Source organism: Podarcis liolepis (genome assembly GCF_965112155.1).
Source record: "Podarcis liolepis genome assembly, chromosome: 12".
NCBI classification, from domain to species: domain Eukaryota; kingdom Metazoa; phylum Chordata; class Lepidosauria; order Squamata; family Lacertidae; genus Podarcis; species Podarcis liolepis.
The window spans coordinates 7,177,238-7,192,881 of NC_139563.1; the positions used below are offsets into that span (position 1 = coordinate 7,177,238).

General features: G+C 49.8%; 1 protein-coding gene across 1 annotated transcript in view; it reads left to right on the forward strand.

Moving 5' to 3' along the window:
- Nucleotides 1-417: 417 nt before the first annotated feature.
- Nucleotides 418-15,644, forward strand: part of HHATL (hedgehog acyltransferase like) — a 33,145-nt gene continuing 17,918 nt past the window's right edge. The window contains exons 1-4 of the mRNA XM_083467058.1: nt 418-958; nt 6,322-6,476; nt 11,231-11,298; nt 13,419-13,532. Of these exons, the coding sequence (XP_083323184.1) occupies nt 6,371-6,476; nt 11,231-11,298; nt 13,419-13,532 (288 nt within the window). The 5' untranslated portion in view covers nt 418-958; nt 6,322-6,370. The remainder of the gene's footprint in view (nt 959-6,321; nt 6,477-11,230; nt 11,299-13,418; nt 13,533-15,644) is intronic.

Sequence of the window (15,644 nt, forward strand, 5' to 3'; positions counted from 1 at the left end):
ATTATTATTATATCTGCGTAAGCCGCCTTGAGCCCCAGACCAGGGGGGAAGAGGAGGTGGGATATTAACGAATAAAATAACATAAATTCAGTTAGTTAATGGGGAGACACTGAACCATTCACCCTGCAGTGCATCCTGCTTCGGTGCATTTCTGAACCACAAAAAGCCCCAGGGTTTATTGTAAAGTGGATTCGTTGCGCTAGCGCAGCAAAGGCCTTTCATCCAATTCAGCTGCACATGGCTAAGGTTCTGGCATATGCACCTGAGCCCCTCCTGCAAAATAATGACAGTCGCGCTGGAGACAAGCTCCCTCCTGCATTTCCCTAGCTGCATATACAGGGATGGTGTCGAGTGGCCCTGATTTACTGCCTCCGACACTTACGGGCAGCAGCAAAGAGCACCCCAGGGAAGCAACTCAATCCTGCTGGCCCGGGACTTGCAGCAGCAGCGGCCAGGTAGCAGCGCTGTGAGCGAGCCGGTATCTGTGCACCTTGGAGCTGCTGGCTTCGACTTGCTCCTATGTCCTCCTCTCTCACATTGTCCTGAATTAACTTTGGCTGCTCCCGCTCCTGCTCCTGCTGCTGTTTTGGGCTGTCTTCAGCAGTCCTTTTGACAGGCAGCTCCTGGGCCAGCCCCTCTCTCTGCAGTGGTCCTCCAAAATAAAAATATCTGCAGCCGGCCACCTTCCACTCTTTGCTAAACTGACACCAGGGACCTGCCAAGGAGGGGGGGAATACCCACCGGCCGATCACTCCTTTAAAAGAAACACACAAACAAAAACCACCGGACCTTTTTACAGAAGGACTTTTTCTCTCTCTCCTTCATTCATGTCTATATAAACTTGGGACTTTCAAACAGAGGTTACCCCAGCCTCATCCTCTGCCTCCTCTTATCCTAGACTTCCCCTTTATTCTCCAGGCCGGTGGTGGTGCTGAACTCGGCCAGCTTGTTTCTCAAGGTCAGTGAGAGGGGAATCTGCATGCTGCCAAGGGGGTTTGGGTAGGGCAAAACCTGGCGCTGTGGTTTAAGTCGCCAGCCGGTTGTCCCCTGCAGCCGCCGCCGCTTCTGTGTGGGATTCGCAAGTGGCACAGCTGCCGGCTAGCGAAGGGTTAAACAGCATGTGCGCTCAGCTGGAAGGAGAGAGGTGTGCGGAGGGCAAGTCGGAGGGAACTGCTTCTGGCCATGGCATTCGTCCACGGTGTGGCAGCTTCGATATCGATATACTGGCATTGCAACGGTGAGAGGTCCTTGGGACGTCACATGCAGGTGTGTGCACTGGAGCAACAACAACACAACAAAAGAGTCAGGCAAAGAAAGCTTGTTCGAAAGGGATGTAAAACTTCCACGCTCGGTGCATCTCCGAGCGCCTGTCAGAGACTGCCCCAGGAAAGCGATCGCCTCTGCTATCACATTGCGCCGCCGGCTGCAGATAGAGCAATTACTAAGCTAAAATTGGACAGGACGGCTGCTTTGCAGATGATTTCCCTCTCCGCCCCGCCTCACCCCAGCTACAGTGCCATTGCCTGCCTTATGCTATTTAAGACCCAGGCTCCATTAACTGTCTCCCTCCCTCGCCACCGTGATCAATAATGCAGTTTCCCTTTAAAGAAACATTCGGCGTAATCGATGCAGGATAGAGCCAGTAGAATTAACACACCTGAGCGTTTCTTCCAGGACCAAAGAACAGTGGGTTGGGTTTTTTTAATTGATGCAAAGGCAGGGGTGCAATTAGGTCATTCTGACCTCTGGCCTTACTGGGGCCGTATATGTGTCTGTTCAGGCAGTGGGGGGGGGGTTAGCCCTCTTTCGACAGAATTATTTTACTTTAAAATTGTGGCAAGCTAGCTCTGCTGCATTGAGGGCATTTTCTAATTGTTCCACACCCTCCAGTTGTCCTTTGATGAAATTAGGTACCTCATTTTCAATACAGTCATACCTCAGGTTACAGACGTTTCAGGTTGCGTTTTCTTGGGTTGCGGACCGCCAAAACCCGGAAGTACCAGAATGGGTTACTTCCGGGTTTCGGTGGTCGCGCATGCGCAGAAGCGCTAAATTGCGCTTTGCACATGTGCAGAAGTGCTGAATCGCAACCCGCGCATGCGCAGGCACGGGTTGCGAACACTGCGGGTTGCGAATGTGCATTCCGCACGGATCACGTTCGCAACCCGATCGTCCACTGTAATATTATTACTATTATTACTACTACTACTACAACTGGACCTAATGGTCAGAGGTCCCTTTACCAGTGCCAGTGTGGTGTAGTGGTTAAGAGTGGTGGACTCGTAATCTGGTGAACCGGGTTCAATTCCCCGCTCCTCCACATGCAGCTGCTGGGTGACCTTGGGCCAGTCACACTTCTTTGAAGTCTCTCAGCCCCACTCACCTCACAGAGTGTTTGTTGTGGGGGAGGAAGGGAAAGGAGAATGTTAGCCGCTTTGAGACTCCTTCGGGTGGTGATAAAGCGGGATATCAAATCCAAACTCTTCTTCTTCTTCTTCTTCTACTACTACTGTTACTCCACATATCCCCAGCCACTCTGGGCGGCTTCCAACATATATAAAAACATAATAAAGCATTAAACATTACAAAACCCTAACCCTATACAGGGCTGCCTTCAGATGTCTTCTAAAGGTTGTATAGTCACTTATCTCCTCGGCTCAGGGGCCACATAATTCCATACCCTCTGAAATTTATCCGGCGAAAATAGGGACGTCCTAAGGAAATGCGGGACATTCCAGGATCAAATCAGAAACCGGGACGGCTTCTGTAAATCCCAGACTGCCCCTGGAAAATAGGGACACTTGGAGGGGCTGTAGTTCTGCAAAGCAGGGACCTTTCTTGCTTCAAAGATATTCCCTGATGGTAACCCCTATGCAGAAGCAGAAATTAACCGTAAAGACTAGGAGCTTCAACAACCCGTAGCTCTAACCATTGTGAGCTTCCTGTTAACAGATTGAGGTTGAATCCTGACAAGACAGAAGTACTGTTTTGGGGGGACAGGGGGTGGGCAGGTGTGGGGGACTCCCTGGTCCTGAATGGGGTAACTGCCCTTGACCAGGTGCACAACCTGGGAGTCATTCTGGACTCACAGCTGTCCGTGGAGGCACAGGTCAATTCTGTGTCCAGGGCGGCTGTTTATCAGCTCCATGTGGTACGCAGGCTGAGACCCTACTTGCCCACAGACTGTCTTGCCAGAGTGGTGCGTGCTCTGGTTATCTCCTGCTTGGACTACTGCAATGCGTTCTACATGGGGCTACCTTTGAAGGTGACCCGGAAACTGCAATTAATCCAGAATGTGGCAGCTAGACTGGTGACTGGGAGCGGCTGCCGAGACCACATAACACCAGTCCTGAGAGATCTGCATTGGCTCCCAGTACGTTTCCCAGCACAATTCAAAGTGTTGGTGTTGACCTTTAAAGCCCTAAACAGCCCTGGCCCAGTATACCTGAAGGAGCATCTCCACCCCCATCGTTCAGCCCAGACACTGAGGTCCAGCGCCGAGGGCCTTCTGGCGGTTCCCTCATTGTGAAAAGTGAGGTTACCAGACAGAGGGCCTTCTCGCTAGTGGCGCCCGCCCTGTGGAACGCCCTCCCTTCAGATGTGAAGGAAATAAGCAGCTATCCTATCTTTAAAAAACATCTGAAGGCAGCCCTGTTTAGGGAAGCTTTTAATATTTAATGCTGTATTGTTTTTAACACTCGATTGGGAGCTGCCCAGAGTGGCTGGGGAAACTAAGCCAGATGGGCGGGGTATAAATAAATTATTATTATTATTATTATTATTATTATTATTATTATTATTCGAGCTGCATCCTCTGCACACTACCATATCCATGAAGGCATGACAAAAAGTTGTGTACGTGGCTGCATGGGCCTGCTAAAAAAAAATTATGGCCCCGATCCAGCCAGAAGCTAAAGCACCCTTAAGTAGCAGCATTGCGTTCAGTCAAAGAACAGAGTGCATGGCTGGCTGTGACCCAGGGATGGAGGACTTGTGGGGCTCCAGGTGTTACCAAACTTTAACTCCCACCATTCCAAAGTCAAACCACTGGTCCTGCCGGCTGGGGCTGATGCAAATTGAAGTTCAGGAACATCTGGAGGGCTGTGGATTCCCCATCCCTTGTTGGATCCCACTGAAATCAATAGCATGTAGATTTCAGAGTGCCAGGCTGGTGTTAAAAACTATAGGATCTGGGTTATTATTATTATTATTATTATTATTATTATTATTATTATTACTATTAGGACTGGGTTTAGGTTTGATGAGGCCCTAAGCTACTGAAGGTAATGGGGCCCTTTATATGTCCAGCTGTCCTTTGTCAACAACAAATTGGCACTGTTTTGTGTGTTGAATATATGCTATGTGGTAATTTATGGACCTAATAGGTATCTAAACCAGTGATAATTTAGGGAGCAGGCTAGCAGGCGGGGCCCATGACTTCCATCATAAGAGCCAACACAACACAAAACACAGTTGCTGTATGTAGGTTTTATTTTATTTGTTTTTTATCTTATATTTTGGAAATGTACATCCAGTATTTTTCCCTTTATTTTTATTTTTTTTGGTAGGAGGCCCAAGAGAGTGGGGTCCTAAGCTTTAGCTTTGTTTAGCTTATACGTAAATCCAGTACTGATTATTATGGGATTTTCTCCTCCCCTACCCCAGGGCTAGCCTAAGACATTTTGCTGCCCAAGGCAAAAGACAGATTGACACATTTCCCCATGGACAGACAGTACAAGTGAATCTTACATGGGTGGTTTGGATCCAAGGGTTCTGTGTGTGCGCGAAAATTGCGGATTCCCGTTCCCTTGGAACTGTCCTTGCAGGTGATGTGTGGAAGGGAGAAAACCTCACCCCCTGTTCCTAGAGGCAAGCTCACCTTGCCCAGCAAGCAAGTTGGAGAGTTTAAAACCTCTTCCTTGCTCCAGCTACCCGGCGCATAGAGAGCAGGTTCTGGGGGGGATCACATGAGAGGCGGCGCACTGAGCAGGACCCCAGCAAGGTAGAGAACTTAACAGCTCTTTACGTGCTCAAATGAGCCTGGCACATGAAGAACATTTAAGATCTCTGCTTTCTTTGCATTTCACACACACAATTTAAACCAGTCGGCCTTCAGCCGCGTATGGTTGAAATCATGCAAGTTAAATGCACATAAGATGCAATCGTACATTACAAAGAGCTCCCTCAGCTGGCAGAAGAGCTTGTCCCTACACTCGAGTAGGACCCTGGCAGAGACACATGCCCGACTGGCATGTTCTCTCCCTCCTGGTTGATCGTTCAGGAGCTTCAAAAGCTTTCTTCCACCCGAACATCACAGTGACCGATGCCAACAGACTTCGGCACACTTAGGGATCTGCAGAGTCTTCGCAGCTTGCGTGACAGACCTCAGCAAGTCAGCATTTTGGCTAATCTACTTTATTTACATATAAACACACAGAGAGCACTGCAACATGGCTCCCTCTCTCTCTAGCATCAGACAGCAAAGAGAAAAAGGACAAAGGACAATAGTCCCACTTCACGGAACACAGTAACACAAACATCCTGTCTCCGTCACTTCCCACTCTGTGGAGTCAAAACATATACCGTCATATGATAGACAAAAATCCCATGACTGCAATTATGGAGCAGGAATTCTAACAGATGTCACTGTACTAGAAGGCAGCTGCTTAGTGTGCAAATACTACTACTACTACTACTACTACTACTACTACTACTATATAATATATTTATACCCTGCCGATCTGGCTGGAGCGGTACCTAGTTATCTACTTGCACTTTGATGTGCTTTCGAACTGTTAGGTTGGCAGGAGCAGGGACCGAGCAACGGGAGCTCACCCCGTCGCAGGGATTCGAACTGCCGACCTTCTGATCGGCAAAGCCTATCATGTACTGGTGGGAGGTCTTTCCACACCCCTGGGGCCCTTATCCAATAATAATAATAATAATAATAATAATAATAATAATAATAATAATAATATGTTATTTATACCCCACCCACCTGGCTGAGTTTCCCCAGCCACTCTGGGTGGCCCCCAACAGAATATTAGGTTGGCAGGAGCAGGGACCGAGCAACGGGAGCTCACTCCGTCGTGGGGATTCGAACCGCCAACCTTCCGATTGGCAAGCCCTAGACTCTGTGGTTTAACCCACAGCACCACCCATTAGACTAGGAACAGCTGAATATTGTGCTGTGAATATTCACCCTGCGCATGTATGAATGAAGACAGCTCTGCGGGCAGAATAACTCCTGCGATGCCTTGGAGCCCACAACCAACTCCATGAAATGTGAAGGTATCTCCCCTTGCTTCCTTCCCTCTGCAGATCTGGATCTCCTTGGAGTTGGCTTCTGTGGCAGCAGCGACCCTCCAACATGGGCATTAAAGCGCAGTTGCCCACTTATGAGCTGGGGCTCTACGCTCTGGTCGTGGCAGGTGCCATCGTTTACAGCGGGCAGGAGATCTTCGAAAGCTCCAGAGGTAACTTTTTCCGTCCAGTCAAGGCCAAGAGAATGGGACTTTGAGTCAGCTGGGCCAGAGGAGAGGACATCTCCCTTTTTCCACTTGTCCTATAAAACAAGGGTGGAGAGTTTTTTCTTCTTCTGCAGCTGAGGGCCACATTCTCTCCTGGGCAGGCTTCTTGGGGCCACATGCCAGGGTGGGCGGGGCCATAAGCCAAAGTGGGTAGAGCAACAAATGATCATTTGCTTCCACCGCCCTCTCTACTGTCCATCAAGGCAGGCTTGAAGTTCTATCAGAGGACAAGGATGCATTATAGCTAGGCAAAAACAGCCAATGGGGGTGCAAGGCAGGGTGTGGGCGTGGCTTGGGAAGGGGTGTGGCTTGGGAAGGGGCGTGGCCTGAATAGACTCCTGAGAACCAAGCAGAGAGATGATTTTATAAATAAACATATAAACAAAACATATTGAGAGCCAGTGTGGTGCAGCAGTTAGAGTGCTAGACCAGGGTTCGAATTCCCACTCAGCCATGAAGCTAGCTAGAGAGATACTTACTCTCAGCCTAACTTATGTCAAAGGATTGCTGAAAGGATAAAATGGGAAAGAGAACTCTGTATGCTGCCTTAAGTTCCATGAAAGAAAGGTGGGATATATACAGTGGTACCTCGGGTTACAAACACTTCGGGTTTATGACTCCGCTAACCCGGAAGTAGTACCTCGGGTTAAGAACTTTACCTCGGGATGAGAACAGAAATTGCGCGGCGGCAACAGGAGGCCCCATTAGCTAAAGTGGTACCTCAGGTTAAGAACAGTTTCAGGTTAAGAACGGACCTCTGGAACGAATTAAGTTCTGAACCAGAGATACTACTGCAAATGAAATAACGTGAATAAACAGAAACAAAATGGAAAAGATTCAGAGCTCTGGTAACGCAATAATATTCCAGCTTCCATCCAGTGAAAGAAGGCAAATTCAAAGAAATGAGCCTCCCAAAAGGGTCAGATGTAGCCAGGATGCTGAACTAGATGTGACATTGGCCTGATCCAGCTCATATTAGGTTCTTATTGAGGCAGATACAGTGGTGCCCCGCAAGACGAACGCCTCGGAAGACGAAAAACTCGCTAGACGAAGGAGTTTTTCGTTTTCTTAGCCACTTCGCAAGACGCATTTCCCTATGGGCTTGCTTCGCAAAACGAAGCTTGCCCCGCATGCTGCGGGGATAGCGGGGAAGCGCAGCGCATCTTCCCCGCTGTCCCCGGACCTCTTTTGAAGCAAGGGGCGGCGGGGAGAAGATCGCTTCTCCCCGTTGCCAGCCCCGCAATCTCCGGGGACAGAGGGGAAGGCCTCCCCTCCGCCCCTTGCTTCAAAAGAGGGGACAGAGGGGAAGGCGCGCGCACCTTCCCCTCTCTCCCCGGACCCCTTTTGAACCATGGGGCGGCAACGGGGAGAAGCGATTCTCCCCGCTGCCCCTTCCCTTGCTTTAAAACAGGTCTGGGGACAGAGGGGAAGGCGCGCGGCGCTTCCCCTCTGTCCCCGGACGGTCTCCATAGGAACGCATTGATTGATTTTCAATGCATTCCTATGGGAAACCGTTCTTCGCAAGACGAAAAACTCGCAAGAAGAAAAAACTTGCGGAACAAATTAATTTCGTCTTGCGAGGCACCACTGTATATGCAAACACACTTTCGATTCTGCCTGCGCCTGCAAAAGTTTAGGGGACAACAGACTGCTTTGTTCCCCATCAGCTCATGCCCCTTGACTTCCTGCTGAAATCCTGTATAATTTTGTGCCACAAGCTTTTATTTTGCAGGGTGGGGGTGGGTTCCTACTTTTCTTGTGCTAGAGAACAAATCCCCCCCCCCCCAGGCAGAAAGAACACAGTAGCACCAGGGAAGCATTGCAGAACTGCAAATAAAGCCGAACGGTGTGTGGATGGTCTGGTGCAAATACGCCACTGAGGTGGATCTCTCGCTTGGACTACTGCAATGTGCTCTATGTGGGGCTACCTTTGAAGGTGACCTGGAATTACAACTAATCCAGAATGCGGCAGCCAGACTGGTGACTGGGAGCGGCCGCAGAGACCACATAACACCGGTCTTGAAAGACCTATATTAGCTCCCAGTACGTTTCTGAGCACAATTCAAAGTGTTGGTGCTGACCTTGAAAACCCTAAACGGCCTCGGTCCAGTATACCTGAAGGAGCATCTCCACCTCCATCATTCTGCCCGGACACTGAGATCCAGCGCTGAGGGCCTTCTGGCGGTTCCCTCCCTGCGAGAAGCCAAGTTACAGGGAACCAGGCAGAGGGCCTTCTCGGTGGTGGCACCCTCCCTGTGGAACGCCCTCCCACCAGATGTCAAAGAGAAAAACAACTACCAGACTTTTAGAAGACATCTGAAGGCAGCCCTGTTTAGGGAAGCTTTTAATGTTTAATTGATTATTGTATTTTAATATTCTGTTGAAAGCCGCCCAGAGTGGCTGGGGAAACCGAGCCATATGGGCGGGGTATAAATAATAAATTATTGTTGTTATTGTTATTATTAATGACACTGATTGCATCAATGAAATGTAGCGGGGGGGGGGCACCCTCAGCCCCATCCCCATCAGTCTGGAGAAGCCTTAAGCCTGCCCACAGCAAGGGAAAATATAGCCCCTTGCTTTTTAACAACAACAACAATAACAATAGTTTTCATTGTATACAGCAAGGGAAAATATAGCCCCTTGCTTTTTAACAACAACAACAATAACAATAGTTTTCATTGTATACCGTATTTTTCGCTCTATAAGACACACTTTTTCCCTTCTAAAAAGTAAAGGAAAATGTGTATGCGTCTTATGGAGTGAATGCAGGCTGCGCAGCTAAGCCCAAAGCCAGAACAGGGAGACGGAGCGCTGCGCAGCGCTCTGTCTTGCTGTTCTAGCTTGGGGTTAGCTGCGCAAAGCCTCCGCAGGGCAGTGGGGTGCCTTCACCCCGCTGCTCTGTGGAGGCTTCAAAGGCTGTTCCCGAAGCCAGAACAGCAAGAGGCTATCCAAGAAGCCAGATCCCTCTTGCTGTTCTGGCTTCTGGGGTTCAGAATTTTTTTCTTCTTGTTTCCTCCCCCCCAAACTAGGTGCGTCTTATCGTCCAGTGCGTCCTATAGAACGGAAAATACAGTAGTTACACTGTGGTATTAGCACCCTTAAAGAGCTACATGAGCCTTGGGATTTAACACAGACAGTGGTGCAATGATACAGGGAGGCTGGGAAGGCAGCGCTGTCACGCCAACTTAAAGTTTGGCTGCATTTGGGAAGGAGGATTAAGAGGGTAAAACGGAAGGACAGAGCCTGTTGAGCCAAAGCCAAGCATTTGGCCAGAAGTTTTGAAGTTGCTCCATAACGCTTGGAGTAAAGGTCAGCATTCTGGCACATGCATAGGCTCCCTGGAGTCGCCAGGGCATGCGCAGTAGGGTGGCGGGTTCCTAAGCTCAGCCCCAGTGCGCCGTTGCACAGATGTTGCACACAAGGGTGCAGGCTTCTGTGTGTGGCTCATTCCCTGCCACCCCATCGCTCTGTTGTGCCAAGTTGAGTTGGAGTTGATGGTGTGTTGCTGTAGCAACATGGCGATGTGCCACTTTCGTACCTGTGCAGCTCACCCCCTGACTTACCCCTGGCTCCATCCTTTGTCTGTGGCAGGTACCAGAAGCTACCCAGATGTAGTTGTGTACTACAAAATGACCGTAACAGATTGTGGACAGGACTCTTTCCCCCGGTGATCAAATAAGGGCAGCGGACAGTGTGGCGAGTCACCGAGTCACCGCAGTATACCATCTGGCTGAGTTGCTGCAGCGTACCAACATGGGGAAAGAGAAGGGTGCAGTGGAGAGATAGGCTTGGTGCACACATGCCGGCGGAGCCAATCTAGTGGTCCTGCCAAGGTGTTTGCACCAACCTTGCCACTGCCTTGCCTTTTCCCTCCCTCCATCCTGGCATGGTGCAATAACTCTGGTCAGGAGGATGCCAGATGATTGACGCAGTGGGAATTTGAAATATACTCAGAGTCGAGTGTGAATTTCATGCTCTTTATTCAGCTCGTAGTAGCAGTGAATGAAACTTCCCCCAAAACGTCTGGCTATATATACATTATTTACACAATGGTCCCCGTGTGATTGGCTAATTCCGGGCTGCTCCTGTAGGCCAATCAGGTTGAGGATTCACCTCCTCCAGAAGCCTGATTGGTTGCTCCTGCAGGCCAATCAGGTCGCTGATTCACTTCCACCTGGAGCTGGATTGGGCGGCTCCTGCGGACCAATCAGACTGCTGCATTCTGGATCCTATTTTTCTAGGATTCAGCTCAGTATATGAAATATACTCGGAGTCTAGTGTGGATTTCATGCTCTTTATTCAGCTCATAGTAGTGAGGAATGCAAGTTCCCCCAAAATGTCTGCTTTATATACATTATTTACACAATGGGAGCCACGCAATTGGCTAAATCTGGGATTCTCCTGTAGGCCAATCAGGTTGCGGCTTCACTTCCACCTGGAGTTGGATTGGGTGGCTCCTGTGGACCAATCAGACTACTGCATTCTGGATCCTATTGTTCTACGACCAATCAGACTGCGGCATTCTGAATCCTATTGTTCTAGGACCAATCAGACTGCTGTAATTTGATCCTATTCAACTCAGTACATAACAGAGTTGTAGTTCAGAATGCCTGGAGGGAACTAGATTGGCCGAGCCAAGGTGTTTCCTCGATGCGACCCAGTGCTTCCCCCAACAAGTAACACATTTTCTCTTTCAGAAAGCATGAACCGAAAAGCTTTCCGGGAGAACATTAAACCAGGATGGCATTACTTTGGCAGGAAAATGGTGAGCGGTACAATTTTCTGGGCAATCTTTAGCCAGTCGCAGCTTAGAAGGGGGTGGGCCGGGCCGGGCCGCAATGAATATTCACACCTGCTTAAAATTTGCCTCCAGAGCTGTCGGAGGGGCTGTTCAGTGAATGTGCACAAAGGAGGGATGCGGGTGGAGTATGTGTGAATTGTGTAGGCAGAGATGAAGACTGGGAGACATATGGGTAAGTGCATCTGGGTGGGCGTACAAAATATGACTGGGTGCAGGAACCTGCCTCATGTTCTAGCTCTATAGTCCTGCCACAACTACAGATCTATGAAATCATAGATCTATGGGCCAAGGCATCTATGAAGTCAATAACTTCCCGTGATCTATGGGGCCACATCTACTACAGATGTTCGCTCTTGTTCAAAAGCAGCATCACCGCCTGTCACTGAAAAACATCCAAAAAACCAGTATGGAGGGCAGTGAATACTGGTCAGGCCTGCTGGCTTGGACGCAGGTCAGTGGGTGCCCGGGTTCATGTGTATGCATGCATCTGATGTCAGCATGCCTGCCGTGGCCAGGGAGCATTTTTGGGAGGGAGTGTGACTGGGCGCCCCCACACGGGCTCCCTCAGCCAGCGTGGTGTAGTGGTTAAGAGCGGTGGACTCGTAATCTGGGGAATCGGGTTCGCTTCCCCGCTCCTCCACATGCAGCTGCTGGGTGACCTTGGGCCAGTCACACTTCTCTGAAGTCTCTCAGCCCCACTCACCTCACAGAGTGTATGTTGTGGGGGAGGAAGGGAAAGGAGAATGTTAGCCACTTTGAGACTCCTTCAGGTAGTGATAAAGCGGGATATCAAATCCAAACTCTTCTTCTTCTTCTCATTGGAGTCTGGTTCCAGCATGCAACTGGAGCTCTACTCCCGGGTCAAATCTGATTCAGGGGTGGACAGAGCGGAGGGGAGGCATTGGGCTGCCCCCACAAGGGAGCAGCCAGCTCCCTCATCCCAGCTCAGCTCCACTCCTATGTCAGCTCTGACCCAGGAGGTGGACAGAAGAAAAAAAGTCAGGGCAGCATTGCTGCTCATCTCCTCAGTTGGGCAGCAGGCCGGACACAGCAGGCTCCCTCAGGGGCACGCTTGGTGGAAGGATATGTTCTGCCCTTGGGTGTGCTGACATCGGGCGCACCTGCCCCTGCGGCATGCGTGGCCCCTTCATGGGGAATGTTGTGGGGGCTGGAGCGCACACAGCCCCACACAGTTGGCACCTATGATACTGGTATTGATAAATATGCAGGTAAAAGGTAAAGGGACCCCTGACCATTAGGTCCAGTCGTGGCCGACTCTGGGGTTGCGGCGCTCATCTCGCTTTATTGACCAAGGGAGCCGGCGTACAGCTTCCGGGTCATGTGGCCAGCATGACTAAGCCGCTTCTGGCGAACCAGAGCAGCGCACGAAAATGCCGTTTACCTTCCTGCCGGAGTGGTACCTATTTATCTACTTGCACTTTGACGTGCTTTCGAACTGCTAGGTTGGCAGGAGCAGGGACCGAACAACGGGAGCTCACCCCATCGCGGGGATTGAAACCGCCGACCTTCTGATCGGCAAGCCCTATCATGTACTGGTGGGAGGTCTTTCCACACCCGTGGGGCCCTTATCCAATCATCATCATCATCATCTGGGTGGCTCCCAACAGAATATTAAAAATACAAGTGGTGGTTCACTGCTGCCACCAAACCTGCCTGAGGCAGCAACCCCACTCTGCCTAATGACTGGGCTGGCCCTATTAAGCCTATGCAATGCACGTAGTTTTGCCTGCCATTTGAACCCACGCAGCTCCACAGCAACCAGGGATATGGTTGCTTCTTCTAGACAGGGGAAGGGTAAATCGAGAGAAAATGGACAGGACGGGTGGGTTAGAGGATCAAATTTTGATGCTTGTGATGCCGTGTGAATGCCCAGAAAAACTTGTGTGAATAACCTGCACCGATCCCAAAATAAACACCTATCTGGAATCATCCAGAAAGTTGGGTCAACTTTTTCTCCAGCAAGCAGGACCGGCTGCTGTGTTGATTGTGTGTGAGGCAGGGCTTGTGAAAGCAGAAAATCTGAGCTTCTGTGATCTTACTGCTTCAGTTCTCTGTCCTTGCAGGATGCAGCTGACTTTGAATGGGCTATGTGGTTCACTTCCTTCAGAAACTTCATCATCTTTGCCCTCTCTGGGCATGTTCTCTTCGCCAAGATCTGCTCCATGACGACTCCTCGAGTAAGCAAGTACAGTACTCTGGCCCTTTAACCTTAAGTAAGGCTTACAGCACCACCTGCTGGCAGGTTTCTGTTACAAGCAATTGGATCAAATGCTTACGTCTGAAAAGTGTTTCATCTGTGGCTGGATCGTGACCAAGGTCAACAAAAATTATATGAAGACACACCAGTGGAAATTAAAAGAAAGCTGGAAATAATGGGGATGGAAATAAGAACTGGGGGAAAAGGCATGGGTTAGAATCAATGGTGGGTTCTGCAGAAACAACATATAAATATATTCATGTAAATATAATAATGTTGACTCAAGCCTGTCTAAATGTGTTGAACATGTTGATCAAAACGGGTCAGCTTAAACTCTCCTGTGATAGTTAAATAGGCACACATACACCAGAGCTATCTAGCAGTGGCGTAGCGTGGGTTGTCAGCACCCGGGGCAAGGCAAGTAATTTGCGCCCCCTAACCCGTGGATTTTGCGCCCCCTAACCCGTGGAGCGCGGCCCCCCAGATGTTGCGCCCGGTGTGGCCGGCCCAGCCTGCACCCCCCACGCTACGCCACTGTAGCACAGAACACCATCCCTAATCCTGCAACTGCAAAAAGTTCTGCAACACAGCACAACAGACCGTGCAAAAGGATCGTTGTTGATGCTTTTATTAAAAAAATGTAAACAACAGCCATCTTTATTTACACTATGAGCTAACTGTCTGAGATGGGTAAAACCAATCCCAAAGGGCCCTTACAAACAGTAGATTATGCTACATTTTCCTTGTTTAAATCCACAATGTTTTGGTTTTTTTAAATGCACTCTACCTCCCCACCCTTATACCCTTTCCACCCAAGACGTACACCTGATGCCTTTGTCACACATTACATGCACCCAACCCCTTCCCTGCAGTCAGCTAGATTTCCCTCGCAATAAACGTGGGTGGGTAGGTACCGGAGAAGGGAAACCTGAAAAGAGGAAGTGGCTGCTTTCCTGCATTCTGCCTCAGGGTCTTACTGCCCACCCTGCTCTGTTTCGTTGCTGTGTTTGCTCAAATGGAACAAAGAGCAGGGAAAGCCCCTCCCCTCCAGGCACAGAGAGAGAGAGAGAGAGAGAGAGAGAGAGAGGCGCCCTCCACGAGTTGTCGAGCTTGGGCAACGGCTGCGCGGCCGACGGTGAGGCGCTAAGGCGCCGGCTCCCCAGGCTGCAGCGCTTGGCCAGGCGCTGCGCTTGCATGCCTGGCCGCGCCCAGCTTGCCTCAGCGCAGCGGAAAACAGAAGCAGTGGCGGAGACGACGACCCCCCACCCCAACCAAGCCTCGATTGCTTGTCCCTTCCCTCTGGACTCGCGCCCCCCCAAATGTTGCGCCCAGTGCGGCTGGCACCCCTGGCACCCCCCACGCTACGCCACTGCTATCTAGTGAATTAATTTCGAGCAGCCAAAATAAATTTACTTTAGCAGCAATTAAACAAGCAATGTAATCAGTCACAGAAATGGACTAGAGGATCATTGCACTGAATATACCTAGAAACTAGTCATATAGTGAGCAATTTGAGGTGGGTGGGGAATAGGAAGCCTTGAGGGAGTCAAGATCCCAGGGGATAAGGCTGCAGTCCTAACTCTACTTACCAGGGAGAAAGCCCCTGTGAATTCATTGGGGTTTATTTCCGAGTAGAGTTGGTTGAGATTGCACTGGAAGCCCCGACTTTAACATAATGCATCATTGCTGTGTACAGATTCTCCTGTAATACTTCAAGGCATGCAAAATGTAGCCATTCTGATCCATGCAAAAAACTATAAACCACAAATGTTCATGTCTGGGCAGTGGAGGGACCTAAACGATACGATACGATAATCTTTATTGTCATTGTCCCATACAGAACAACAAAATTGAAAATCTACACCAGACATTCAGAAACCAACAAGCCTGCTATCCCAGCCATCCCAGCCTGGTTAGCCCCCTAAAAACTCTCATAACCCATAATTAAATACAATATACTGCCATAGAGACTACCTTACACTGCGTTTAAAACCAAAATCGCATTTGGATAGAAACTGTTTCTCAGACGGCTAGTCCTAGCCTTTCCAGAAGGCAGAAGCTGAAAGCGATCATTTCTGGGGTGCGCACTATC